Genomic DNA, 26149 nt, shown 5'->3' with positions numbered 1-26149 from the left:
CTGCTGAACTCAGTGGCCTTTGGGAGGCAAACTGGTCACCTATCATGAACTGCCATTAGGGAACAAGAGACTGAAGTGTCTGACTTGGGGGTAAGGTAGAATTTTTACCAAATATCTTTAAAGACAGAGACTGAAAGGCAGGAACCCATGGGCAAGCCTACCAGGAGACTCTGGGCTGTATCACCTACATTGTAATTCCACACTTCAGAACTCAAGCTTGACTTCCAACAGTGGGACTGAATTTTAGGAAGCAGTTCTTGAAGCAAAGGGCACACAGACGGTATTGAAAGAGCAGAGACAGGGAAAGGGAACACTTACCATGCCTCTGTCGGTGATCTGTGCAGACCCGTGAACCAGTGGCTCTTCCAGACCCAGATTAAGCAACAGCTTGGGAATCTGGATGGGAGAACCCACATCACAAATTAACGTGGCAGTGCTTTACACGCATGTTACATACACAGCTCAGAGATGGTTCTGGTTTCCATTGCACCTACGCATCTACCATAAATATTTTAACCGGTAGGAAGATGTAGGTTCCTGCATCTTAAATCTGCAACCAGCTATATACGTGTGATTTTATCATTTTCCCCTTTGTAAAGGAGACAGGTACACTTCCACTGCAGTGCACTGTATGTCTCCTCTCAGCTCATCTTCCCATCTGCAGAGAAGCAGTGGATCATGAGCAGCAAGCAGGCTGGCTCCAGCTGAACAGCGACATCCAATTCCTTACTACAACGTCCAGCATCAAATGCAGCTCAATGTGTTCTATGCCATTCAGTAATGCAAGAGAGGGAAGCAAGTAATCCAAAATATACACCAGTAAACTGGCATACGAAGATGACTATGTTCAGCCCCCTCGATAAGGCAGCACGCTAAGGTACAGGCAACAAAAAGGTATTTCAGATGTTTAAGGAGAAAGAAACTCAAGTTGATCAAGTGGCTACTCCAGATGGCAGAAAGCTGCAGAAGACAAGACTCTTGACAGAGAGAAGGCAGGTGTCAGATAAGGAGGCAAAGCAGTGATGGCAATAGAGAGAGACACGGTCCATGAGCTAGCCAAGAACAAACCCACGGAGAGCAATTCTGAACTGGCTCCTGAAAAGAAAGGGGAGCCAGCGTTGTAGGAGGACGGGATATTACTCCATTACTCCTCCTTTTCTGGGTGAAAAAGCAGCCTGAGCCATTCTGCATCTCCTGGTGTTGGGCTGGGGCCGAGGTCACCCGCCACACAAGAGGCGAGGACAGCACAGCTGTGAGATTCAGGGGAGGTGGGAGTCTCGTAGCGATGCGCAGACACCGCGCCACACGGAGTTACTTGCAGCGGTGATGCAATGTACGATGCATATTGGTAGGACCGAGAGGGCAGTCAGAGAAACGCAGAAGATACAGAAGGCAGCAAAGTGATGCGTGAGGACTGAGAGGGCTGTGTCACCCAAACTGTATGCTTGAGTGAGAGGTAGCGCGTGCCGGGGCCAGTGTGGAGCTCCACACATGCTGCTTGGCTAGCCGGGATGTATGCGCTGACTGTCTGTCAGGGAGTCCCACTGGAGTCACAGCACAGTGATGGGGTAAATGGGTTTGCCTGAGGGGACGAAAGGGCACTCATTACGTCTCTCTTCTCTCTACCCAGGCACCTGTTTTTACAAAACTTAGGAAGGTTTATCTTCGAGATCTCTATTGCTCTGTTAAATTTGGATGGAAATTGCCAGCAATTTCCAAAGCTGCTGTACGGTACGATATGTAGAACGACTTCCTTAGAAAGCTGGGATAACAAGAGCTGATGGCTAAGGAGTAAACCTCAAGAAGCAGATACCACTGGGATCAGTGGTATCCGGGATCAGATCAGAAAAGAAAGATCTCAAGATCACAAATGAGATGATACTTGCAGGAAATTGTTTGGATATTCATAATACGACCATCCCGTTTCCCTGCCAGCACGCAAGGATGGATAAACTGTGCTGGTTTTCATATGGTAAGAATTTTCACAGTTCATTCAGATGAGTGAGATGAGCCCAGAGGAGCTCACAACTCTGAGCTACCATTTCAGGCTGCCTGTTGTCCCCAGCAGACATTTCCACATCTGTCGATCTTTACATCTTGAAGATGGTCCTTCCCACTAGACTTGTAATTTCTTTGCTTTGTAAATACAAGAGTAGGTTAGATCCTTCAGTCCAAGGTGCTACAGAAAACCACCAGCTTGCCAAAGCATCACAAACCAGACCAGTCCACCTGGATGATGCTGGCTTGGGGAAGGGATGTTGTCCTCACCTGACATAGCTGGGCAGCCACAACAGATACATCCAAGAGAGGAACACACACCACAGCATACCTACAGCATAGGTTGGAAAGATTCCTGCTATCCAGTGTTGCTCTGTGGGAAGGGAAAGAAATGAGGAAAGGCTCTTGCCCTCCTTTGTGGAAAGGGTGGTGTGGTGAAATAAATAAAGGATTTTACTGGCCCTTATTAGAGTCAGTCAATGGTAGTGCAGCCTGAGGGGTGACCCAAGAAAGCTACCAGCTCAAGCATTTTGCTCTGAAAAGGAAGGTTAGATAGGGGGCAGGAGTCAGAGGGAGTGCCTGGGTCAAGGGAAGGTTTAAGATGTGTTTGGATTTAATTCATCTTACAAAGAAACTATTTCCTGCTATTGAAGATAACTCCCTTCTGAACCCACCTGCCCACACACAGGCTGCAGGCATCCAGAAACCCAGCTGGAAGTGAAATGATGTGAGTAAAGTGTTTCCTCACCAGAAGGGCAATGGGTTAGGATGCCATTCCTTCCCATGGCTACTGGACTGCTACTGCTCTGGGAGCTTGTCCTCTTGGACAGCAAAGTTACAGGTCCCGGCTTTGCAGCAAGGGAATCACAATCTGGTCTGTGAAGACCAAGGTAGAGCAAATAAGACACCAAAAGTATTCCTTAGAGACCAACAAAACGGGTTAAAAAAAAGCAGATAAAATTAAATGTGTATCTTTTATGAGGATTAGCCAGAGAAACAAAATGCAGTGGCACTGAAAAAAAGGAACTCTTTTCTCACAACCCCTCATTAAGCTCCACTTTATGTTTTACCTCCACATAGTTTCCTTAGAAATTTTACCATTCTGGAAAAGTTAAAATTTCAAAGAAAATCCTTTCCAACGTTGAAGGCCCCAGTGTGATTTCAAAACACTAATTCTATGTACCACCCAGGAGCAAACACATTTCCTGAACTGACCAAAATGTAGAATATTTAGGTTAAAAAAACCCAAAAACCCAACCAACCAAAAAAAAAAAAACCCACATGGAGTCTGACTGGCTCAACTCAATAACTTTTTACTGAAGTGGCTGCTGCCAAATGTACACGCACACTTCCCCTAGCAAGCGGTGTTCTCCCTTAACCCTTTGGGCACACTTGGTACTGATATTCTTGGGGAAAGTTTTCGTTTCCTGACAGCAGTGCTGCCTCCCTCCTCCCTTCCTCACGTCCCTAGCTGCAAAACAAACCACTTTATTTCTGTGCTCCTCTACAGGCACCAAGGAGAAAGAGCTCCAGTGTGTGAACTCACTCTGCCATGCTGCAATTCTCATTTGCATAAATTCATCCCTTCGTTTTACTAATAAGAAATCAACTCAATCTGAGAGCAAAGGCAAGGCACTGACCATTGCCAGGGTTCCCCATGCAACTTTATCACTCTCCCAGCAATCTTCAGTTTTGCCCTACTGCACTCACTCCCTATCAGTCTTTCAGAACGAGAGGAAACTGTCCCCTCCTGATAGCAATGCAGTTCATCACTAGCAGAGTGAAGTGAGAACCAGTACATTGCATCATCCAGTGTAGTAAAAAAAACCAACACCACCAAAAAAAACCCCAAAACATATTAAAAGCTTTTAATCAGCAGCTCTTGAGCTAGTACAGGATTTCTCTAATCCTCCCCTGTGATCTTTCATTGTTTCATTTCACCTCTGTGTTTACCTGGAGTGCCCCTGTAGTGAAACCTGTTCATAAAATAATTATAATTCTTTCATAGCAGAAAGCATCTTCCATAGGCAAAAGCATTAAGCAATTTGAATGTGTGGGTAGTTTAAACCCTCCTGCAAATCGTTAATAACCTTTGTCATTATTTCTTACATAAACACCTATTAGGAAGAGTCCAGTCAGAACTGATCTTGCTTTTAGGACATGGAGGACATTGATTAGATGATCTATCAAAGCTACTTCCAGCCTCATTTTCCACACTTCTTGGCTCTTGGGCTGCAGGTCTTGCCACCCCCAAAAAAGAGGACTGTGTGGGGTGGGGGTTTTCTTAGCTAAATCAGAGCTATGGAGTAAATGAGTGACAAAACCCTTTCCTGGCCTTATGTTCATATCCAGCAACCAGTACTGGGGGTGTGTGGCAGGGTTTTGGTACCTGGGGAGGGGCCATAGGGGTGGCTCCTCTGAGAAGCTGCTGGAATCTTCCCCAGCTCCAAGTCAGACCTGCCTCTGCCCAAGGCCGAGCCAACAAACACCTCTGTGATTAATGTATTTAAGAGGGGAAAAAAAACCTGCTGGGAAACTTGCAGCGGAGAGAGGAGTGGGGTGTGAGAGAGACACCCAGGCACGCACCAGGGCAGTGCAGAAAGATGGGGAGGCGGTGCCAGAGAAGAGGCTCCCCGGCAGCCTGTGCCCTGCAGCCATGGAGGGTCATGGGGGAGCAAAGAATCCCCTGCAGCCTGTAGAGGACCCCACACTGGAGCAGGGGGATACCCAAAGGAGGGTGTGACCCCATGGGAAACCCGTGCTGGAGCAGGCTGCTCCTGCAGGACTGCACCCTGTGGAAAGGACCCACGCTGGAGCAGTTCAGGAAGAATGGCAGCCCGTGGGAAGGACTCACGTCGGAGAAGTTCCTGGAGAACTGTCTCCCGTGGGAAGGACACCATTCTGGAGCAGGGGTAGAGTGTGCTGACCCTCCCGAGGAGGAAGGAGCAACGGAGATGTGTGATGAACTGACCCCACCCTCCATTCCCGGTCTCCCTGCGCTGCTGGGTGGGGCAGAGGGAATGAAATGGGGAGCAAAACTGAGCCCAGGAAGAAGGGAGGGGAGATGGGAAGGGGCTTTTAAGATCTGGTTTTATCTCTCATTATCCTACTGATTTGATCGGGAAATAATTAAATTGGCATTTTTTCTCCAAGTCAACTGTTCTTTCCGTGACTGCAACTGGTGAGTGATCCCTCCTTGTCCTTGTCTCAACCCACAAGCTTTTCCTTACATTCTCTTCCCCATCCCACTGGGGAGGAGTGAGCGAGTGGCTGCGTGGTGCTGAGTTGCCAACTAGGCCTAAACCACAACATGTGCCCAGATAACATGGCAATGGTTCAATTCCCAGACACTCCTCGGCTGTATCACTGGGAGCCACTCCTGTAGGCTAAAATGCCCATCATCTACTGCTGTATTCCCACATGGCAGTTCCATGTTTTACTCACCTGCCGGTTAGCTTCGATATACAACCCAAGAGTATTCGCTCGGAAGCACAGCCCTTCTTTCATTATATGGACGTAGCAGCGCACTTTTCCTTCGTGGAGAGTTTCATTCATATCTCCTCTATGATCATTCCAACACGAGTTATCTGGAGCAGGTTTCAGCAAGCTATTATCTTCCTTTATGAAACTGTAAATGTCTGGAGAACACACACATGCATGAAGTTAGACAGGATTTAATGAAATGCCTTCTGAAGAGGAATACTATTAAAATACTGTTGGTGAAGGGAAATCTTTGCCTCACATCATCCAAATGGCTAGATACTCAGCAATCATTAACAGATTTTATCACACGTAGTGGGTAAGTGCTTATTTTTATTCTGCAGGTGGGAATCAAGGGATCAGGACAAATGCAATGTTTTGCCCAAGGTCACACAAGGAGACAACAGAAATGCTAAAAATAAATGACAAGATCTAAGATCCTGTCCAGTTCCCAGTGCAAGGAGGTTAAGGCTTACTCAGTTGCCCTACACAATTTTAGGAAATCCCTCCTAAAATTACATTTTCAAAAGCACATTTACTAATATTGTATTCCAGAAATAAAAGTGTAGAGCACCTAGCTGATTTGCTCTTGATTTACACCAACATAAGGGAGGAGATAAATATTTCTATAATGAACAACAGTGTTTGAAAAAGAAATCTACTCGAATCTTTGCTGTCATTTAGAGAAAAAAAAAAAAAATCCCCAAGTGAGTGTTTCAGGCTAATTCTGTACTCTAGTCAATAATCCAGCAGCATATGGGCTTAAAAACCTTCATCAAATCTTTGATACTTGCACTGACCTAGGGATGCTTGTTCTTTTTTCTTTTGGTCCTCTTCTTTGTTGTCTAGTCCTCGCTGCAATGATGTAGGAGAAGAGAACTGTTTCCTAACCAGATGTGGAATCAGTTCACTCCGGAGAGATGTGATTGTTCTGGGGAAGGAGAAGCACACACAAAGTCCATGAACACCAAAACTCACGTGTCTTAATTTCCTTTGCATATCGTTATCAGACATTTTGAACATTTTTCATAAGAATGAATCAAAATGCCAGATACTCCAAGATATCTGGCACAAAGAAAATATCCTAGAGTCACATGCTTCCTTAATGCATTAAAATATAAGGAAGATTCAAAATAAGGGAAAAGATTCATCCTCAGAACTAATTCCCCTATATTTTAACAGAGATACCTATAATTGAACATGGCATCACCCTGCAATTCTTGCTTGTGTGCAGATGGAATGCAGAACAGTACCAACATCCCAATGACAACAACTGAAATCCACTTTATGTGGCTTAAAAAATGGCATCAGTTGACAGGAAAAGAGGGAATAAAGTGCCTATAGTGGAAAAATCAAAGAAGATCCTTTTCTTTGTGACAAAAAAAAGGAAATCCTCAAGAATAGCTGAAATATCTGATCCTTAAATGAAAATATCTATGACACAGACATCAATGATGTTCTCCTGCTCACAGGATGCATCAAGAACATTTTAAAGACTCAGTTCTTTAACCCAGAGAAATCAATACATTTTAACAAGTTTAGGTCCCAAGAGTTTCATGGTTTTTTTGGTGCCCCAATTCAAAATACATCAGCCAACAGAAAGTTTCCAAGGGATTCAGTTGGCGATACACCCATCCTCCCTGCATACAGATTTCAACTTCTATTATATTCATTTTGATACTCCAATAGTAGGAGGCAGAGAAATCACATGAGGGGTTTGTGCTAAAGCAGGGACTTGATCCCAGGCCACCTCTGCCTCAAACAAGGACCCTGATCACCATCACCATATTATCTTCTTTCATTGATTTATACATTGCAGTAACTCAAGAAAACCCCCTCCCTAATACACAAATACCAATGTAGGAAGTCTACTGTACAATGGGTTTATAACCCTGGTAATTAAATTTTGACTGTTAGAAGATAATTTTATTTTTCAGTAAGGTATTTGGAAAAAAAACCCCACCAAATCAATAGTTTTTAAAGTTGAACGGCATGAGATGCAGTCTTAAAACAGCTTTACTGTTGTTGTTTCATTATTTTAACAATCTGCACTTAGTTACTGAATTGTGGATTATTTAAAATAGTGCTTGGGAAAATCATGTGGAAAATGAACACAAACTTGGCATGTGTAAGAGGAAGTGCTAGACTTCAGAGGAAGGATTGGGAGAACTAAACACAAAGAGCTTGGCTAGAGGAACTCAACAATGATAACCCACAAAGAGGAGTTATTTAGAATGGATGACAGCAAAACTAGGAACTAACTATAGCTTAAATTTAAAAAGGAATGTACTAGAATGAGTCTCCTGAAGGTGATTTTGGGTGGCAAAATCTCTAGCAAAGGGGGATCTTAAACAGGTCAAACTTTCAGAGACATACATCTCATAACCAGCCCAGGCTCCTGTTCAGGTTGATGATTCTGAAACAGAAAAAGGACCAAAACAGTTCTTCCTGTCTCTAACTTGGATGGGAAGACTAAGATGTGATCACCAGTTCAGCCCTACGAACAAATACAGCGTTTTCCTTTTTTTTGACAAACTTCTCCATCAGTCCTCAACTGCAGGTTGTGTCACACCCTCCATCCTGCAGTGGGATGATCTAACCCAACCCAGGTCTGAAATTCTGCTTGTATTTTTTGTTACAGCCAAGGAAAAGCTCTAGCGTTCAGTCTGCGCTCCTCCTTGAAAATAAGATTATAATCACCTTCAGATAGCTATATTTCAGGAACTAATGAAGCAAAGCACTTCATTCTTTAATCACCAAACCTCTCCCTGCTAACCACTTACAGGCACGCTCTGCCACGGCCGCCCTGGCCCCGCGCTCCGACACACGTGTGGCTCTGCAGATGGGCAGTTTACTGGCTTACAATGTTTGCCTGCAGCTGTGCCATTCAGCAATGATTTCCTGCTTGGGTTTTATACTCCATCCAAAACCGACAATCCTGTGTTCCCCTCAGAGGCTGGCCATGGCATTTATAAGATATATTACCTATAAAATATCCAAGTATTTGGCAGTCTTAAATAGTGTGATGCAGAGGACAGCACAACATGGTAGGAAATGAAAGCAGTGGAAAGGAGGAAAGACAAAGTTTTGCCTGTTTTTTGATGGTTTACTCTTTGTTGGCCAAACTCCTGAAGCTTTCCTGCAATTCTCTGAAGTGTTAGCCACATTCCTTCAGTAAAGGTGGAGTAAATCTCTGGGTCATCCATAAGATGTGGCTCAGAAACACACCCTTCTTGCTGGAAAAGGAAAACCAGGAAGGTTTGCCTTTGCTTGCTGTTTAAGCAGAATTTATATGAGGCATTGAAGGAATTTGCCTTTGGAAAGTATTAAAAAATAGGCAGTAAGGCACTCAGTGACAAAAATTTGGGAATTTTTTGTGACAGATCTTGCAACTGCGGCTATATGAAGTGTTGGCATGAGAATATTATCTGACTGTCAACAGCAGGGGAAACCAAACATCTGTCTGGGACTAGGAACAGAATTTAAATCGAAGGAGGGATAGGACTGAAGACCCTTCATCAAGACTGAAAAAAATCAGCAGGAGTTTGGAAGGGCCAACTAGCCTGTAATTTAGATTCAGCGGAAAACAAACCCAAAAGATTTCTGGTATAGTGTGTTAAAAATGATTACAGTCAAATCCCAAATACACGGGCCTATATTAAGATGAAATAAGTGTTACTGAAGAAGGCAGTCTTTTTCATTCTCTTCAGGTTTTACAATTTGGCATCCCCCTGGTTTCTAAGCCTGTTATTTTCTTTAGCATGAAGAAGTAAGAATGAAATACCCACCGAGGTCAACATAAGGAAAAATCTACTATGACCAGAAGAAATAAAGTGGGAAGGTGGGCAGAAGGAGGTGAAGGGACACAAGATTTTGGCAGAAATCCAGTTCTAAGCCAAACTGGAGTAACCATGCTCTGACAGCCTTCAGGAAAATCCAGACGGCAGAGGATAAAAATGAACCTGCTTTTGAGAAACATTTGCCAAAATAAACATGCTTTCATAAATTCCAGCTCACGACAGGCCTTTTTCATTATCCTTCATTCCCCAAAATCTGATTTTTTAAGTGATACCTGTCTGTTTTCACCTCCACAGAAAGTAGTAGGTTTTCAATTAAACAGCCAAAGATTGACAGTGCCATTAAATTGCTGCTTGTACAGGAAGGGGACTAATCCCCGGAGCACCTTATGTGGCTTCAATCCCGTGAGAACAACAGGAGATAGCAGCAATTTTGAAAGGGGTCGATTCTGATGACATTTTAAGCATATAAAATCAGAAATATATCTGGGATGGAATTCTCCATTCAGAACAGGTCACAACAAAGGGGGGTGCTGGCAAGAGAAATGTGTGGGGGAAATGAAGACAACAGGGCAGTTGAAATTCATGGTGCGTTTGCAAGAAACAGCTGGGAATTCAAGAGAAGATAACATTTTTAAGAACAAAGGAACCCTCTTGCAAAATCTTCATTAAATGTACCTACTAGCTTAGAGCACACATTTGCAGTCAGCTCTGCAGGCTCAGATCCAGGTATAAACCTAGGATATTCGAGGTTAATTTTACTTAAAAACTAAAATACTAAGGTACAAAAATGGATACTTAGTCAAACAACTGTAACTTTACCAAGTATTATCACCACCAGAGAGAAATCAGTACCATGCCTTTAGAAACCCTTTATCCCTGGGCCCTGTGCACTACACCTTCCCAGTGTTCCTGGGGTTTCTGCATGACAGCAAGGGCACAAGTAAGGCTCGTGCTAAATTAAAAGCTTTACTTGTGAAGAACATTAGGTGAAAATACCCTACATCTTTAAGTTTCATATTTAAACACAGCTACACAGAAGTTTTCAGCAAGTTTTACCCACAGATGAAATTAGAACAGTCTGTGATAAGGCAGAATTAAGTTTGTATCTCTGTATATTGTATTATATCACTACATATATTACAGCCCACAGAGGGCCAACTTCTACTTGTTGCTGAAATGCAACTGCCTCTGGGATGAAGGGAAGCTTATCGAAACTTTAGTGAGAAATAAAGAACGACGGAGCCAACTGAAACACGAGAAAAGTTTTGGGGAAAAAACCCAAATATTGACCGCCTACACTTTAAAAAATATGATTCAATGGGCTGCGAGTTCTGCTCTTTGACATAGGTATTGTTGGAGACTGTCTTTCAGATGACACAGAAAATCATGGCTCTGACCAATGCTGGTAAAGAAAAAATGTCATCAAATATTTTATAACAACAGAAGAGCCCATTTAAGTCTAATTATAGGTGACCCTGTAGAAGTGTAGGTACCAGGAGGTGCTGTTTGGCTTGACCCACAGCAGGAAGGGGAGCATCCACAGCTTTTATTTCCTGCAGCTAGTTCTCACTAGCTTCACACACCCTGAAAACAACTGTCAGTCCCATTTACCGGCTGTCATTCATTTTCATTTTCCATGTTTAATGTTAAACACCATAAAACGGTATTAATGACTATTAGCATTTTAACATCCTCCCTGTTTTATTAATCTGTGATGAAGCATGAAATCTACCATTGCTTCCAGCACCCACCTGGGAAGTCTGCTGTTCTCTCCACGGGTAGTTTGCAGGGGGTCTCCCCTGCTATCATTATCAGCACAATCAGCTACATCTACAGGTGCAGAGTGTTTGTGATTCCCCACTACAAACAAGCAGATTATTAGCCCTTTTATACCTATTTTTGTCCTTTTTCTTTTTTTTTTTTACAGCCTAATGTTAGCTCTTGCACAACAACGCAAGCATATGCTGGGTTGGGTTCTGATCTTAGCTCCACAGCTTTCAACAGAGATTCTTCAGATCACATCAAAAGGAGAACATGAGCCTGTGTTTCAGACTGGTGCTCATAATTAACGTTAGAAATGTATACATAAACACAACTAAACAAATCCTAAGGCACTTATGGTTTTGGCCAAAAAGAAATTGCATGTTTATACAGAACAATAAAGATGTAAGAAAAAGGGAGGGAGAAAGAAGGGAAAAAAAAAAAAAGAGAAGAGGGTGTGTTGGAAGAAAGAGAAAAGTTAATTCTGAACCCTGTAGGTACATAGTTCATGGTTCTCATCGCTTAAAGGATAAAGCCAAATAACATTTAAAAATTCCATGTAAGCTGGGAGCTCTCTTGTTGAACCTCCACGTTATTTTCTCCTGATCCTTTGATGGAGATTAAAAATTTCCATGTGAATACAAAGAAAGAAACAACAGTTACTCTCAGATTTTTCCCCCCAAGCATTTAATGCTCCAAACTAGAGCAGCCAGCCACCATTCCCATCTCCTCCCCCATCCTTAAAGGAGGGGGGGAAAAAAAAAAAAAGTCAACTCACTTTGAAGAAAAGACAAAACAGGGTCAGGGCAAGGGGGATTAGGGAAATGATATTTATATCATGGGCCAAATTAAAATGTCAATGCAAGAGGCAGGCAAACAGCCCTTGCCACATATATACACCAGGCATGTTTCCTCAAGGAAACAGGAAAGAGATTTGAAAAGAGTTAATGCAGTCCTGAGTTAATACCACCTGCCTCAGACTCAACACCACTTAAAAGACAGTGTTTGGGTCCATTTCCCACAATGCGGTTTTAACAAGCACAATGGAAAAAGCAATTACAGGCCTTTCCCCCTTCTTCTCACTGATTCACTGCTAAAAACACTGGAATTTCTGAGACATGCTAAGAATGTGGAGAAAGCAGGCAAGTACCACGTACAAAAGGGAAAAATATCAAATGATAAGTTTATAAGGTGTGCCACATCCCTGCAGAAGGTTAATTCTGCCCTTGTATCTTGCAATAATCTTTTTGCCTTGTTTTGGTGTAGCCAAGTCTAATTATAATAAAGGAAAATTCCAAAGTAACCAGACAAGCCAATAAAACTACCAGGCAATTACTTGTGCCTAATTCAATAACCTGCAACACCAACCATACCATCACACAGATGTTATTTCTTGTTACCTCCTATGCGTCCCGTTCTACTCTCAAACTTCCTACAACAAAAAGACTAAATACATTTCTCATCCCCCCCCAATTTCATATTAATTACTTAATTGCCAGTGTCTCTTATTATTTGTGGAGCTAAAAGACTGCAGAGAAGGCAAGGAAACTTTGAGAAACGTTCTACTAAAAGGTAATTCCACATGACTGCGTTTGTGTGTCGTTTGTCTGTCCATACCATTTTCTAACCAAAACCTTCAAGCCTGACACCAACCTACTCCCAGTAGTGTCGAGAGCGTGCACGACGTATTTCAAAAGCCACTGCAGAGCAAGTGTACAACTGCACAGCTTTGCTTTGCAGGCTCAAGTTCATGAAGGCCATCCAAAAATGGTAGAATCACCACCGAAATGTGTGCTGGATGATGGAGGGAAAGCAAAAGACACACAAGTGACAGTCACAGGCACCAGAACGCGGAGAGGATCCAGATCAAAGTATGGAAGGGATGGTATGGGTGCAAACCACATAAAAAGCTGTTCTCAAGTTCCACCAAATCTGGATGCACTTAAAGGAGCAGGGATCTACTTCCACTTCTGCCAAAAACCCCTTTGGGAAACAAGGCAGCTTTCTGAAAAATTGACCACAGAAATTAAAACTCCTCAATTACATACTCAAATCCTTTGAAAGCGTGTGCGCACTCAGCTCGGGTCATCTAAGTAACCTCTGCTCTGCCCGCTTGCCAAGCAGCCAGGAATCCCCCACAGCTCCCATCTAATACAGCGTTTACACGGGAATGCCAGCAAGTTTAGACATTTTTAGAACTTCCCTCTGACCAAAAGTCTCTGAGGCCGTCGAAGGCCACCCAGGGTGTTTTGGCAGGTTGTACACGCTGCTGAGGAATGGATCTCATTCATTCCCAGACAGCATCCCATTCTTCTAAAACAAGCGCACCTGCACCAAGCGTGATTCCTTGCCAGAACTCATCTTTCCCCGTTCTCTCCCACCTCCGCCTTTGCAGCCATCTGTCTGAGTTACCGACTCCTTTCTGAATGCCTTTGAAATTAGGCTCCTCTTCTGAAAAGTGCATCAAACAGAGGCATTCTGATAATATACCTAAACAAATGCACGCCTGCGAGGCGTCTGATAAAGCTGACGTGTACCATGAAACTGATGAACGATGTAAACCTTAGGTAAGCACATATTTAGACAGATAAACGCTTCAGACTTGTCTGTATAAAACATCTAAGTGTCAAAAAACCGTAGACGTGGCTGCAGCTTCGCACGGCTAAGCTCATTCATGCTGTTCCACTGAGGCTGCGTTAAAGGCACGGCCGATGCCTGCATCACTTGGCTGTTTCTCCACGCAGATACGGTGTTTGGTGGTCTGCAATCAAACGGACCCGTTCTCGTCTTGACTTCACAACGTGCCCGTTCTTTCAGCACTCTGGGAGATAAACTGGAAGCTCTGGTGTGTAATTCAGTCCTGCTTCCATCTGTACAAGTCTCATTTTTACATCCTTCTCCCCAGCAATCATTCTACCTTAATTAATTCCTAACCCTGCTCTTGATTACTAATCCTTGCTCTACCTCTCCCTGCAGGGCAGCTCTTCTGTGCCCTTCACTGCAGCATTTGCAACATGTTCATTGTCTTGTGATAAGACTAAACATTTTTTTTTGGTCCCTTTATCCTTGAAGAACGTTAAGATGAAGCTTTCTGGCCAATAAATCCCATGCTCCTCTTCTTCACAAGCCTACTTTTATTCATCACGTTCTTCCCAGGCCGTATTCATCCAGCAAGGTTTGGCATAAATTGCCGTGTGTGCTATGGCTCATCTCTGTGTCTTTGATTTAGGGAAACGTCACAGCTCCTCCACATTCAGGTTTTTGACTTCTTCAAAACCAGTAACTTAACTAGACAGCACGCAGCACTTCTAATAGACTGTTCTGTGGCTGTTTAAAATGTTATACTCCCTTCTTTGTTATTTTTTCGCTTTAAGTAAAGCAATGTACAGTTGCTCCCTTTGATTCACGACTCTGTTCTAAGATCAGCCCTTACCTCATACTCAGCTACTTGGCACATTCAAAATGGAACTTAGAATATTGTTATTGACTGACAGGGGATTCACTGACTTCACGAAGATGTCTCTCTCAGCTACTCTATTCAGGCATGTGTAGCTTCATCATTAGTAACATTTATTCTCCCTTCTATACACAGGAAGTTAAAAGTCTCCCATCACAGTAATTCAATGCAATAATAGCAGCAGTGCTATAGATTGTCATTGTTGTTCATGTTTCATTTGACTGGCTAAGGCACAATGAAATTTGACATTGAGCTAACACCCAAAAGCTATGAGAAGTGGAATAGTAGGGAAACAATCACTATTTTCTCTCTTTTCCAAAAATTCAACTTGTAAGTTAAAGGGGCACTCAGTATTTCAGAAGGATCGGTCAGTGACTGAGGTGGTGTAGAAGAAAAGAGATTTAAAAGCAAACCAGAGAGAGGAAGAAAGGAAAACATGATCTTCAAAACTCTTGAAAGTTGTATTTTCTATCCAAATGATCTGATTGTACAGGGGAATTATGTTTTCCACTGCATGACAAATACGCTACGCTATCACATATAAGGATTGTATCATAGAATCACAGAATGGTTTGGGTTGGAAGGGACCTTAAAGACCATCCAGTTCCAACCCCCCACCATGGGCAGGGACACCTTCCACTAGACCAGGTTGCTCCAAGCCTCATCCAGCCTGGCCTTGAACACTTCCAGGGATGGGGCATCCCCAGCTTCTCTGGGCAACCTGTCCCACTGCCTCACCACCCTCTCCCTGAAGAACTTCTTCCTGATATCCAATCTAAACCTCCCCACTTTCAATTTAAACCCGTTACCCCTTGTCCTGTCATTACAGGCCCTATCCTCACGGGGAGATGTCCAGCAAGGTAAGATCATAATTTCACCCCAAGTATTCTCTTACGTGCAAGTAGTGCTGGGTGGAAGAAAATGTACTTCACTGGTGAAAGAATGCTTAGGATGATACTGTCCAAGTGGTGATGATTTAAGGAAATAAAAGAAGAAAAAAGCGCATGTAGATGGTTAAAAGAATCATCATTCCACCTTGGTTCAAAATCCACATCTCATATGAAGACAAAAGTCAATTTGACTGAAAGCTGCCCAAGGAGACTGCAACTGCACGAAACAGTGGAGAAAACAGTTAACAAGTTTTAATGTTTATTATCAGATCAGAGCAAGCCCAGCTGAGGCCACCAAGAGGGCCAGGAGCACATGACGCAGGAGGAGAAGCTGGGGGAGCTGAGTTTGTTCAGCCTGGAGAAGAGAAGGCTGCAGGGGGATCTGATTACAGTTTTCCACTATCCGAAGTGAAGCGCTAGAGAAGACAGCCGGACGTTTCCAAGAGGTACGCAGTAAAAAGGCAAGAGGCAATGCAAGCTGTAACAAGGGAAATTCCAGTTGGGACATAAAGAAAACCATTTTTCGGTGAGTGGTACAGTCCTGGGACAAGGCCCAGTCTCCATCCTTGGAGATTTTCAAAACTCAACTGCCAAAAAAAAAAAGAATAAAAAGCCCCAAGCAACACCAAAGTTAGCCCTACTTTGAGCAGGAGGCTGGACTAGACAGCGCTCGAGGTCCCTCCCCAACCTAACGTTTTCTATGATTCTATAATATTTGCATTGACATTTGAATGACCTTTTCCACGTCCTCCCTACATTCACTTTTCACAGGGAATCCAAAGGGTCATTATCTGATGCCGTAAATCACAGTGAGAGGACAAAACTAACAAACGTTAACATTTACTTTAGAAGAATTTGCATGAGAGCAGCTCGCATGCACAGAATACAGTGCTGTGACCAAACACACTCCAAGCATCTCGAGCACGTGGCCGCCATGGCACAGCGTGGTCTCACAAAAAAAGATTTGCACTTACTCATTAACTTAATCAGCTCCAATTCAGCATATCCAAAGATATCTCTGCTCCCAGGCAGTCTGCTAACAGGAAAAGTAACTCTGTTTTTTACAGAGCTGTTCTGCTGAAAAATCTTAATTTGTTTAAATCTAGCTTGGATCGTTAGAGTTTTTTTCTCCTGAGGTTTTCAGCAGTGTGCTTGATTGGAAAGATAACACTAATGATACTCTGAAGGAGGAGGACACCAACAGATTTCAAGTCCTGGCATTTCTAGGAAGGAGCAGAGAAAGCTCCAACAGCTGGATATGTTTGACAAAGAAAGGAAATGGAAAAGATAAATTGCCAGTTCACATTCTAATACAGTAAATGCACTAAGGAGGAGCTTGGGTTTGGTTGGGGTGTTGGTTTTTGGTTGTTTTCCTTCCCCTTTTTCTTTTCCTTGTTTGGAAAGCTATAATTATTTGCCCCGTCTTCACACAGTATACTTCCTGTAGGAGCTATTTGTTTATTTACCCGTATTAATCACAAGGAAAGTATTCATTATAAAAATCTCTCTTCACAGCAAAGGAGAAACCTTCCAGCCACACGGCTGACACATGTTAACTCACAGGTATTCACAGAGCAGGTTCTGTTTTAAGCCATCTTTCAGGCAGCCACACAAAGACCACCAAGCTGGGTGTTCAGCTCTGCCAGACCTCCCCCAGCCAGCAGCCCTTGCCAGGAAACACAGGTGACAGCCTGAATGATAAAAAGGCATTTAAAGCAGGGAAAAGAAAAAATGCACTGGTTTAGTCTGGGCAGCACCTTAATATAAACCTGCAGGGGCCTTTGTGTACAGCATAGCACGCAGCCATCCGAGCAGGAGCTTCGGAGCCGACCACTCGTGCCTCCGGTTTCCAAAGGTCTCGCACTGCCCCTGCCATTGAAAGGGGAGGAGAAGGGTGGCCCCAGTGCAGCTCCTCACGGCCACAGACCTTGGAACACAACACTGGGACAGCAAACCTACCTCTCCCCTCCCAGTGCTGGCCCAGCAGAGACTCTGGACACGGCCGAGGGGAGCTGGGAAGAGCAGCTTGCTCTGGGAGTGCAGCTGAAGCTGTTTGGAAAGGCAGAGCGCTATGACCTCACAGGATTTGCTCTTATTTATTTCAGCAGTTCAAAAAAAAAAAACCCCAGTGTTTAACTTTGCAAACAAATCATACTGACTTTGGCTACAAAGCTCGCTGCAAATTTGCTCAGTACAGAGAGGAGTTTCTCTACCGGAGAATTCTGGCAGGCAGCTCCGCCAGCGCGGGAGGAACCGCGGAAGAGCCGACTCCTTTCCTTTGCTCCAGCTCAGCCTCTTGCCAGGTGCACCCCAAGAGGAGGGCTCCCCAGGGAAAGTGGAGTTCCCCGATGGCAAGCAAGACGTTAGTAATCAGTGTTTCCAGGAAAAGGGACTGCGGATGCTTACGCAGAGCTTCCGAAGCAACCACAGTGCTGCTGTTTAATCATTCTTGCCTTTCCGGTACCACACATCATTCCTGGCCACAAACGGAGCTGCCCGCTTCCCAGGTGACTGTACAAGGGAAACGGTGGCTTTTTCTACACACAATTCACAAGTAGATTCAGGACAAAAATGGTGATTTGCAGAACATGTTACTAAACACAATAAAAATTCCACCTTGCTTTTGGGAGGAAGAGGGGAGAAAAAAGGGGGAAGGACACCACAGAAGTGTGTAGAATGTTCTAACGGATAAGAGGAAGATGTGTGCTATCAACTTTGTTTTAGGTATATGGACATAGTATTTTAAAAAAAGAGTCCAAAGGTCTTCTTATGTAAGAAAACGCATTTGCCACTCCGGTGCGTAACGGAGACACCATAATACCTGAGCAAACACGTAGTGGCGTCTGCCTTCAGAAAAACTGAGATGTCTGGGTCTCAGAGGTGGTGCAGTTGGGGTGCGTACAGAGAAATCACCCAGCATTTCCTACTGTAACTTTCTGCCTTCATCTGTTTGTCAACTTTGCCAAAGTTTAACTGTTTTGGCTGAAATCACCCATGCCAGGTGTTTGCCTCAAGCCGATATTTTTTCTTTTGGATAGCTTCATCAAAAATGTCTCAGCTATTTCCAAGAACCAAATTATGGAAAAATACTTTGTTTTGTCCATGTTAAAAATATTTCAACCACTCTGCTGAAAAGCTCTTACACTTTCATGCTTGCAATTTGGCACAAGGTTGTCTTTTCATCAGGGCGTTACATTTGTAAACATAAAAAGTGCCCATACTACGTGAGGCTAAGTCTGAAAATCCACTGTTTGCACATGTTTGGAAGAGACCTGTTTTGCAGCTAAATTTTTTGAGTCCTACATTGGGTATGCTCCATTCCCTCTCTCTTTCTGCAAGGTAACTGGACTGCTCTTGCACTACTCCACAGAGTTACAGAGTACACTCCAGGCCAAGGTTACAACGCCTGAGTTGGATATTCTTTGAAGTTTAGAGTATCCCAACTCCTTCTGGTGGCTGACCTGAAAGGTGATAAATCCATGTTGGTAACAGCTACACCATTAGCAAGAGTCACAGTACCCTCACTACTTAATTCTAAATATATATACACACACTTAAAAGAACATCAGGATAACAACTTGATCACTTAAATCAAGAAAACCTAGAAGCCTGTTGCTTATACAACCTTAATTAAGATGCTGTGTGTACACATTATGACACAATCCTTAAAGACACACTCACCTACTTTTCCTCTCTCCCCAACCTCAGTCTCTTCTTCACCCAATGTAAAGATGGACCATGCCCTGGGGATGAATCAGGGTTGTGCAATGAGGCAGAATAGTGCCTGCCTTGTTGGTTAGAATATGTGTGTTAATGTACAAGGCAGAGGGCTGTGAGAGGAGAGAAGAATTGCTAATGTTTAAGGCAAATGAATGATGCTTGAAGTCCTGATTATTATTTTTTTAAAAACGCCCTTCTCCCAGGAGTTTACAGATGCTGCTGAATGCAGAATGCAAATTTAATTTCTGCAGGTTGCCACTGATTGTGTACTTTTGATTTGATCAGTCACCCTGTGACAGCTATCATCAATGGAAAAGATTCTTTCAACATGAAGACCTCTATGTATAACACTTAAGAACTGAAAAATTGCATACTTAAGACAAAGATGCTTCAAACTTCCGCTCTTAGCTACACCCTTTCAGAATGGAGAAAGACCACTACTTCACTAATGGGGTGCTGGAAAGACAGTTCATGAAGTGTATGCAGAGCACTGTAGTATCAGCGATGAACACCAAGAATCCAAAAGGAAAGTATTTACCTTATCTTCAGAATAGGGTTTAAACCACGAGCAGCAGGTAAGGCTGGTGGCCTTCCCCTGAACCACAGAAATTACATATAGTATTGACCTGTATCTCCTTCAGTGAGCATCTCAGGCAACAAACAAAGCAGCAGTCACAGAGGGAAGAGTTAACCAAAAAGCATCGCGTAGCTGGAGACTGCACCATGATGTGTGGCACAAACAGAAGCAAAAGGTTGCACAGGGAGCCTCAGCTGTGGCACTTCCTAACTGCCAACTGCTTAACTTTGCAAAGTTAGTATTTTTAAATGTAGCTTTTCCTGTGCCCAACTGATAACTAAGGTTTGATTAGCATATTCATAACAAGCTCTGCACTGATGAAGTCTGACAAGAGTGATTTTGGGGAGGTAATAAGTAGGACCACATACTGCTTTGTATTAGGCAGCATCGATCTGGCTTTGCATTTTCTGTCTACCACAATGAGAGGTGAAAATGGCAGTCTCCACGTGTCTACTGGTCAGCTGTGGGCAGGGTGAAAGTCTCACACATACAACAAGTGTTGTCACCTGTATCAGCAGAACTGACTGTGGGCATAATGCCATTCACGCATGCATACATTATAAATGCATATTATATAAACATTTAAGCATATATAGAGAGACACACATCTTCAACACTTAGATTTCCAAAGAAAGTTTGAATTTTCCACATTAAAATTTTACAGGGGATGGGGCTGCTTTGTATCTATCTCCCAACTCGCCCTCCTCCAAATCGGATATCTTATTTCACCGGGCTAAAGCTTTAGAAATATTCTGGAAAACCAGAACACAAACTACCATGCAACTTCACTTTGATCACATTTCTTCTGGTAGCAGCTTTGCTGGGATTGTTAGCAAGCGAACTGTCAGCACACAGCAAAGAAATATCAGCGCATGCCTGTGCAATACGCCAGGCTCACAAAGCACAGGCCTAGCTCCTGCCCCTCTGCCTCAGACGAAGTTCACAGGGGAAAGGTAATAAGGGCTCTCTTCTTCCATCTGCCCTGAACGCAGCAGCGAGGCAGGATTCCAACCTAGCACTCAGGAGAGTGCCAAAAAAGGGGACTGGCTACTGTGCTGGCTGCCACCCCAGGGCCCCAGGGGTGTGAGGCCCGCCAGCTGTGGGGTGGAGCCGTGCCCCCAGCCAGCTCCAGCCTCGGCTTCTGTCTAGCCTGCTGGCTCAGCTCGCGCAGTGATCGTTTTGAGAAAAGCAATATTGTGCAGTTCATCACGCGGTGCAGGTGTTCACCTTCAGCTATCCCTGCCCTGTGCTGGCGGAGCAGCTTCTGCAACACACATGGCCTGCGCTCGCCTGTCTTCCCAGCGCCACGAAGTGCAGCACCTGGAAGATCCTCAGGTCAGCTTTATTCTGAAAAAGGAGATGTATAGGAAAGAAAAGCCCTCGCCTGAATACAGGGAAGTCAGATTTTTAACTGACCTCCCTCACGTGCAAAAGATGCGATACAATTCGGCAGAGTCGGTCCATCTGCCAAACCGAGACCAACCTCATAATCAGTCATAATCAGCAGAAAATTTCAGCCCAAACAAGCTGCTGCTTGTTCACATTGAGGTCACAGTCCCTGTTCAGGGGGGATAAAGCCAGTTGGTAGCAGGGTATGGTCCGTGACCTCTTGTGAATGTGGTGGGAACAGGGCCAGAAGTCATCAGCGCCAGGTATTTGCTACAGATGTGGGGATGAAGGTGTCCATCCCAGGGCAGAGCTCCGGGTGCTCCCACTGGCACCCTGGGCAGAGGCTGCCAGGGTGCTGGGAGTGATGAAGGCGCACTCAGATAATCAACCTGCCCCAGTGATGCAGGAGAGTGGAGAGAAGGGAATGAGTAAATTCCAGCCGCAGGGAATGACTGACTGCTAGAGGCAAGAATTTCTTCAGCTGTTCCCCAAGTCACTGTGGAACCCCGAGCGTCTGACCTGGGTAAATTTGGACTGGGTGGGACTGTCATAGTCTTGAAGACTCAATTCCACTACGATGCACTGCTGAGCTAGTGGATGAGATATATAAAGGTGGGGATTTCAACTGCCAACGTGCACTTCCTCTTCCTAGGAGAGGAAAGAGAAAGCCGTTTCATTCCCTGAAAAACCCATTCCCCAGGTCTGAACATAAAAGCCGTGATTTTTTTTTTTGTCTGGACACACATATTTAAGGAGGTTCTAATAAACAGACATTTCCTCTGACTTCTACTCAAAGGCACTCGCAATCACCACTTTTTTAAACTAAAGAATTTGATTGGTTTGCTACAGTGCAATAAGACTAAAGGCAGGAGAATCTACTGTTCAGTCCCTTTAAAACAGTTCATTAAAATGTATTAAAAGACTACAAATGGAGATACAGGCCACCAAACATCTCCTAACATCCTCTGTAGCAGAATCTCACTGCTGCCAAACAAATACTGATTATTCTCCAAACAACCCCACCCGCAAGAGGAAATCAGCGCACAGAAGAATTAAGGGACCTGTCTAGTACCACAAAGCACGACAGTGGCCGAGCTGACGATACAACCTTGGTATCGTATCACGACACCATTCCCAAACTGAACAATAAATTCAGCCTTTTTCCAGAGGTGTCATGTAACAAAGTTGTCCCGAATCCTAACGCAAGGTTCACAGACAAAACAAAGGTTTAGCCATTTCATGTTCTCTTTTCCCTGTTTTCGTGAGTTGCTAGTGACTTCGGACTTTACGTACGACGCATGTATTCATCCATCCAAAGTGGAGGAATGCCATTTACCCTTACAGGTGCAGCTATATTCAAACTCCTTTCACTTGGGGAGCGCTTGTTCTTCTCACACCTTTGCAGCAAAGCTGGGATTACACTGGGCTTTTATCTCACTTGAAGCAACAGATCCCACACACATAACCACATTTGTTTTCATGTAATTCTTTGACCTGGAAGTAATCATAATTTTCCTCTGCGAAAGAGTAAGCTATAGCTAGTTGTAGGCTTTTTTTTTTTACTGCTGGGCAACATCTTTTCTGCTTTTGTATGTCAAAATAAAATATGAAAAAAAATGTAAATGCTTTGCTGAGCTACAAACAATGAAAAAAGGTGTTCTGCCTGCCATCAAACCCCGCTGTTAAAATATTAACACAATGTAAATATTGTAATATTGAGGAAGTACACTGTGTCAGTACTTCCTGGCACCGTACAAGAGCTTCACTGTTCACTTCAGTCTCTGCTGTTAGTTTTAAACACACACAACTTAAACAAGGCATCTGAGCCTCTCCAGTCCCGGTGCGGAATTGCGAAGAGGCAAAAATCTTACTCTAGGTTCTCTCTAGGCTAAAATACAAAGTATTAAAAAGAATCCTTAAACCCAAACAATTATGTAGATGTCAGTACTTTTGAGGCAAAAATATTCCACAGGGTCTTTAAAAAGTCCTGGCATATTGCTGCCAAACATGGAAAGATCTTTGAGTATGCACTGTCCTCCCCTTCCTCAGAGAAGAAAAACAAGCTGCAAACACCCACCAATGCCAGAAGCCTGAAAGTCCAAGTTATTCCTCATGGCAAACGTCCCATTCCCCAGATTTGCCAGTTAAGCACGTTACGTGCAGTTGTCTCTCTACACTGACTGAATAAGCAGCATGTATGTAATAAAGAGAACGAAGCAGCTACCTGCCGTTAATAAGCCAGATGTTGCCAGCAGGTCTTAAGACATGATGTCTAGCTGCTGTAATTATGTATTTGTCATGGAAGTGTCACAGAAAAGTAACACAGCTTCAAAAAATAGCGAAGACCGAGAATGACCTCTCTATAGGTAACAAAAAAACATCTGGTCATACTTGCAGAAAGTCAGTAACTTCTTGTAGGGGAACCTGAGGGCAACTGGAGGAGTTCAGAGCAGGATTTCACTCTGCTGGGTCTGGTTAATACAAGGTAAAATCCCATCACTGACAAAGCCAAAGAACTCACCAGTTTCAATGGAAATAGCACAAGGCCTTGAAATCTGAATTTACCTCTATTTATGCTTACAGGCCTCATTGTGGCACACACTGTGGCACATCTGACAAAGACAATCCTTGTCCCACAGACCTAATGATCTAAATTCAAACCCGCAAGAAATACCAGGGAAAAAGAACTAAATATGTGAAATGTCTAATATTCTAGAAATGTCTAATCCCAGCAAAATCAGATGGCTAGGATTTCACAAAATGATTATGACAAAAGAAAGGCATGAACAGTGCTTCATGCTACCACAGGAAATAAAAGAAGTCTAAACTTTCACTGACTTTCTGAAATACACTGAATAAATGACTCATTCCAGATTCAAAGCATCTGCTGCTCCTGAAGCTTTCTCACCTTTCAGACATGTTCCCATACACAAATGGGAACTAAAATGACTCGTACAATGCCCCCACGTGCCAGTCAAAGTATTGGATAAGCTTTATTCTTCTGCATTGCCCTGGGGGTTAGCACAGATTTTCCACTTCATTTCAATTTAGTCACAGAACCTTATTCTAGAAGAACTCCTTCAATCATGTATCCAACTGTACCATCAGATTTGTACATAGTCAAGACTAACACAAATTCCCTCCCCAGTGTTTTTTCACATGTCAGTTTATCTTCTAAGAAAAAGCACCATGAACACAACACTTAGTCAGCGCCTTTATCTTTTATCTTACTTAAAAGGGGAGAAAAAACTCTTGAGAACCCAGTGAGCATTCGATACATGTAATGGGCATGAGAGCGCTACAAAGTCTACGAACAGGACATCATTCCAAAACTGAACTACTTACTGTGAGGGGGGTTGTTCATTTGTTTGTTTTTCAAAGATAAACAGCGGGTTTTTTGGTCTGTTTCATGAAATATTATAGCTAAGATCCTTCTCCACTTCCATAAATGGATGTTTTTCTTACTCTCTGTGGGTGGTCTCAGAGTTTTGACAGAGGAACATCACAAGCTAAAAACATAGGATGCTACAGAGATGGCCCACCTGCAGTGGTGGTGGATGTGGTGGGGGAGAGAAAAGGTGATTGCAAAGGCCAAAACAGACTGTGGTGGGAGAAATCAAAGGTCAGAAATGTATTCACAGCCCTAACAAAGGGGGAGCTCTGATGAAATGAGCAGCCAAAAAGCACAGATACAGGAAAACAAGGGATGCAGAAGAGAGGCAAAAATTTTAGCTTTCACTTACTAGATTTCTGGTTTTTTAAAGTCTGAATAAGAAACTCAGACATAATGCTTTGCATTCTTTTTAGTGAAGTTAAAGCATTTTGAAAACTGGTTTATTTTACATTTTTATTTTATGCTAGCCAATTTAATGAAACAAATCTTCTTTTAAAGCTCTGGTATGAACCATGTGTCAACCTGCTACTACCTTGTGTATTGCCTGGTTCCTTACCTGTTTTCTACCAGGAAGTCTACCACGTATTTCTTCAGACAGTAGAGATGGGCATCCATCAGCCCTGTTCTGATGTGCATCCTGGGGTGCCTGGAAAAGGAAAAAAAAGGAAAATCATGGCGCTTTGCTTTGCAATTACGTCAGTGGATAGTGAAAAGTGTGCAAAGGCAGATCCGTTCCTGTCCATCTCCTGCTGGATTGACAGAGGAGAACAGTGCAGGCTGCCATTATTATGTGCCTATAAACTTACACCTGCTGGCCCTGGGCTGATTTGCTGCAAAAGAAAACACCTCCTCCAAGGAGTCATTACTCGGGCTACATCTTCTTATGTAAGTGGAAATTGCACATTACTGGGCAGGACGCCAAAATAATGGGCCCAGAGTGCTAAAAGTTACAGTGGGTAATGTCAGGGTACAATAATTCAAAGCTTCTGGCGAAGTGCCTGCCTTAATATGCAAGGCTGTGCATGTTCTGCTAGCAAACACAACACTACTGTATTTTTTCCAACACTTCCTGGGGGGGAACAGGGGAAGGAGATGGGGTCTGCTCACCTTTCCTACACTACGGATTACTAATGACTGCCACAGCTCAATTACAAAGTGTTTGCCTATCCAGCCCAGCAAGATGGGAAAGATCAGTCAAATTCCCTCCCTTCAGCAGCCAAACAATGACAAACAGGGAAGTGTTTGCTTTCAGAGCAGTGGCAGGTTAGTGTTTCAGAAACTCAGAAACCTCCAATAGCTTCAGTATTTAAAGAACAAAGTTTTAAATCGGAAAGACTCATCAATGACTTGTATTACTTCTCTTTATGCATCCTCTGCCTCTAGTGGAAACCCTTTTTGGAACCTGTCTCAAAGCAGCCAGATATTTCGTGCCAACATTTCTTTCCCTTCCACATGCCTGTAGCCCCATTTAAGAGTGTTCTGGCTGTCGGGACACTCACCATTAGTTCTCAGGACAGAAAAACCACAAGCATAGTTAGCTGGCAAATTAAAAAAAAAAAGACAAAACACAACAACAGTCAGGGACTACACGGGGTTGTTTAAGAGATCTGTAACTACACTCACAGCCCTATCACGGAAAGAAATCTCAATCCACACCTGAAATTGTCTCTGCTTTTATTTTTC

The 26149-nt window shown here is 43.5% G+C and overlaps 1 protein-coding gene across 1 annotated transcript in view; it reads right to left on the bottom strand.

Annotated features, from left to right (window-relative positions):
* Positions 1 to 26149, bottom strand: part of EIF2B3 (eukaryotic translation initiation factor 2B, subunit 3 gamma, 58kDa) — a gene marked incomplete at its 5' end in the record, with an annotated part of 91537 nt that overhangs the window by 15245 nt on the left and 50143 nt on the right. Inside the window, 4 exons of the mRNA XM_010157794.1 lie at positions 319 to 396; positions 5443 to 5636; positions 6279 to 6409; positions 25023 to 25112. Of these exons, the coding sequence (XP_010156096.1) occupies positions 319 to 396; positions 5443 to 5636; positions 6279 to 6409; positions 25023 to 25112 (493 nt within the window). The remainder of the gene's footprint in view (positions 1 to 318; positions 397 to 5442; positions 5637 to 6278; positions 6410 to 25022; positions 25113 to 26149) is intronic.

This window comes from Eurypyga helias, unplaced genomic scaffold (genome assembly GCF_000690775.1).
Source record: "Eurypyga helias isolate BGI_N326 unplaced genomic scaffold, ASM69077v1 scaffold488, whole genome shotgun sequence".
In the NCBI taxonomy this organism is placed as follows: Eukaryota; Metazoa; Chordata; class Aves; order Eurypygiformes; family Eurypygidae; genus Eurypyga; species Eurypyga helias.
The sequence above is the reverse complement of the archived record's forward strand: the minus strand, read 5'-3'. Positions and strand labels throughout refer to the sequence as shown.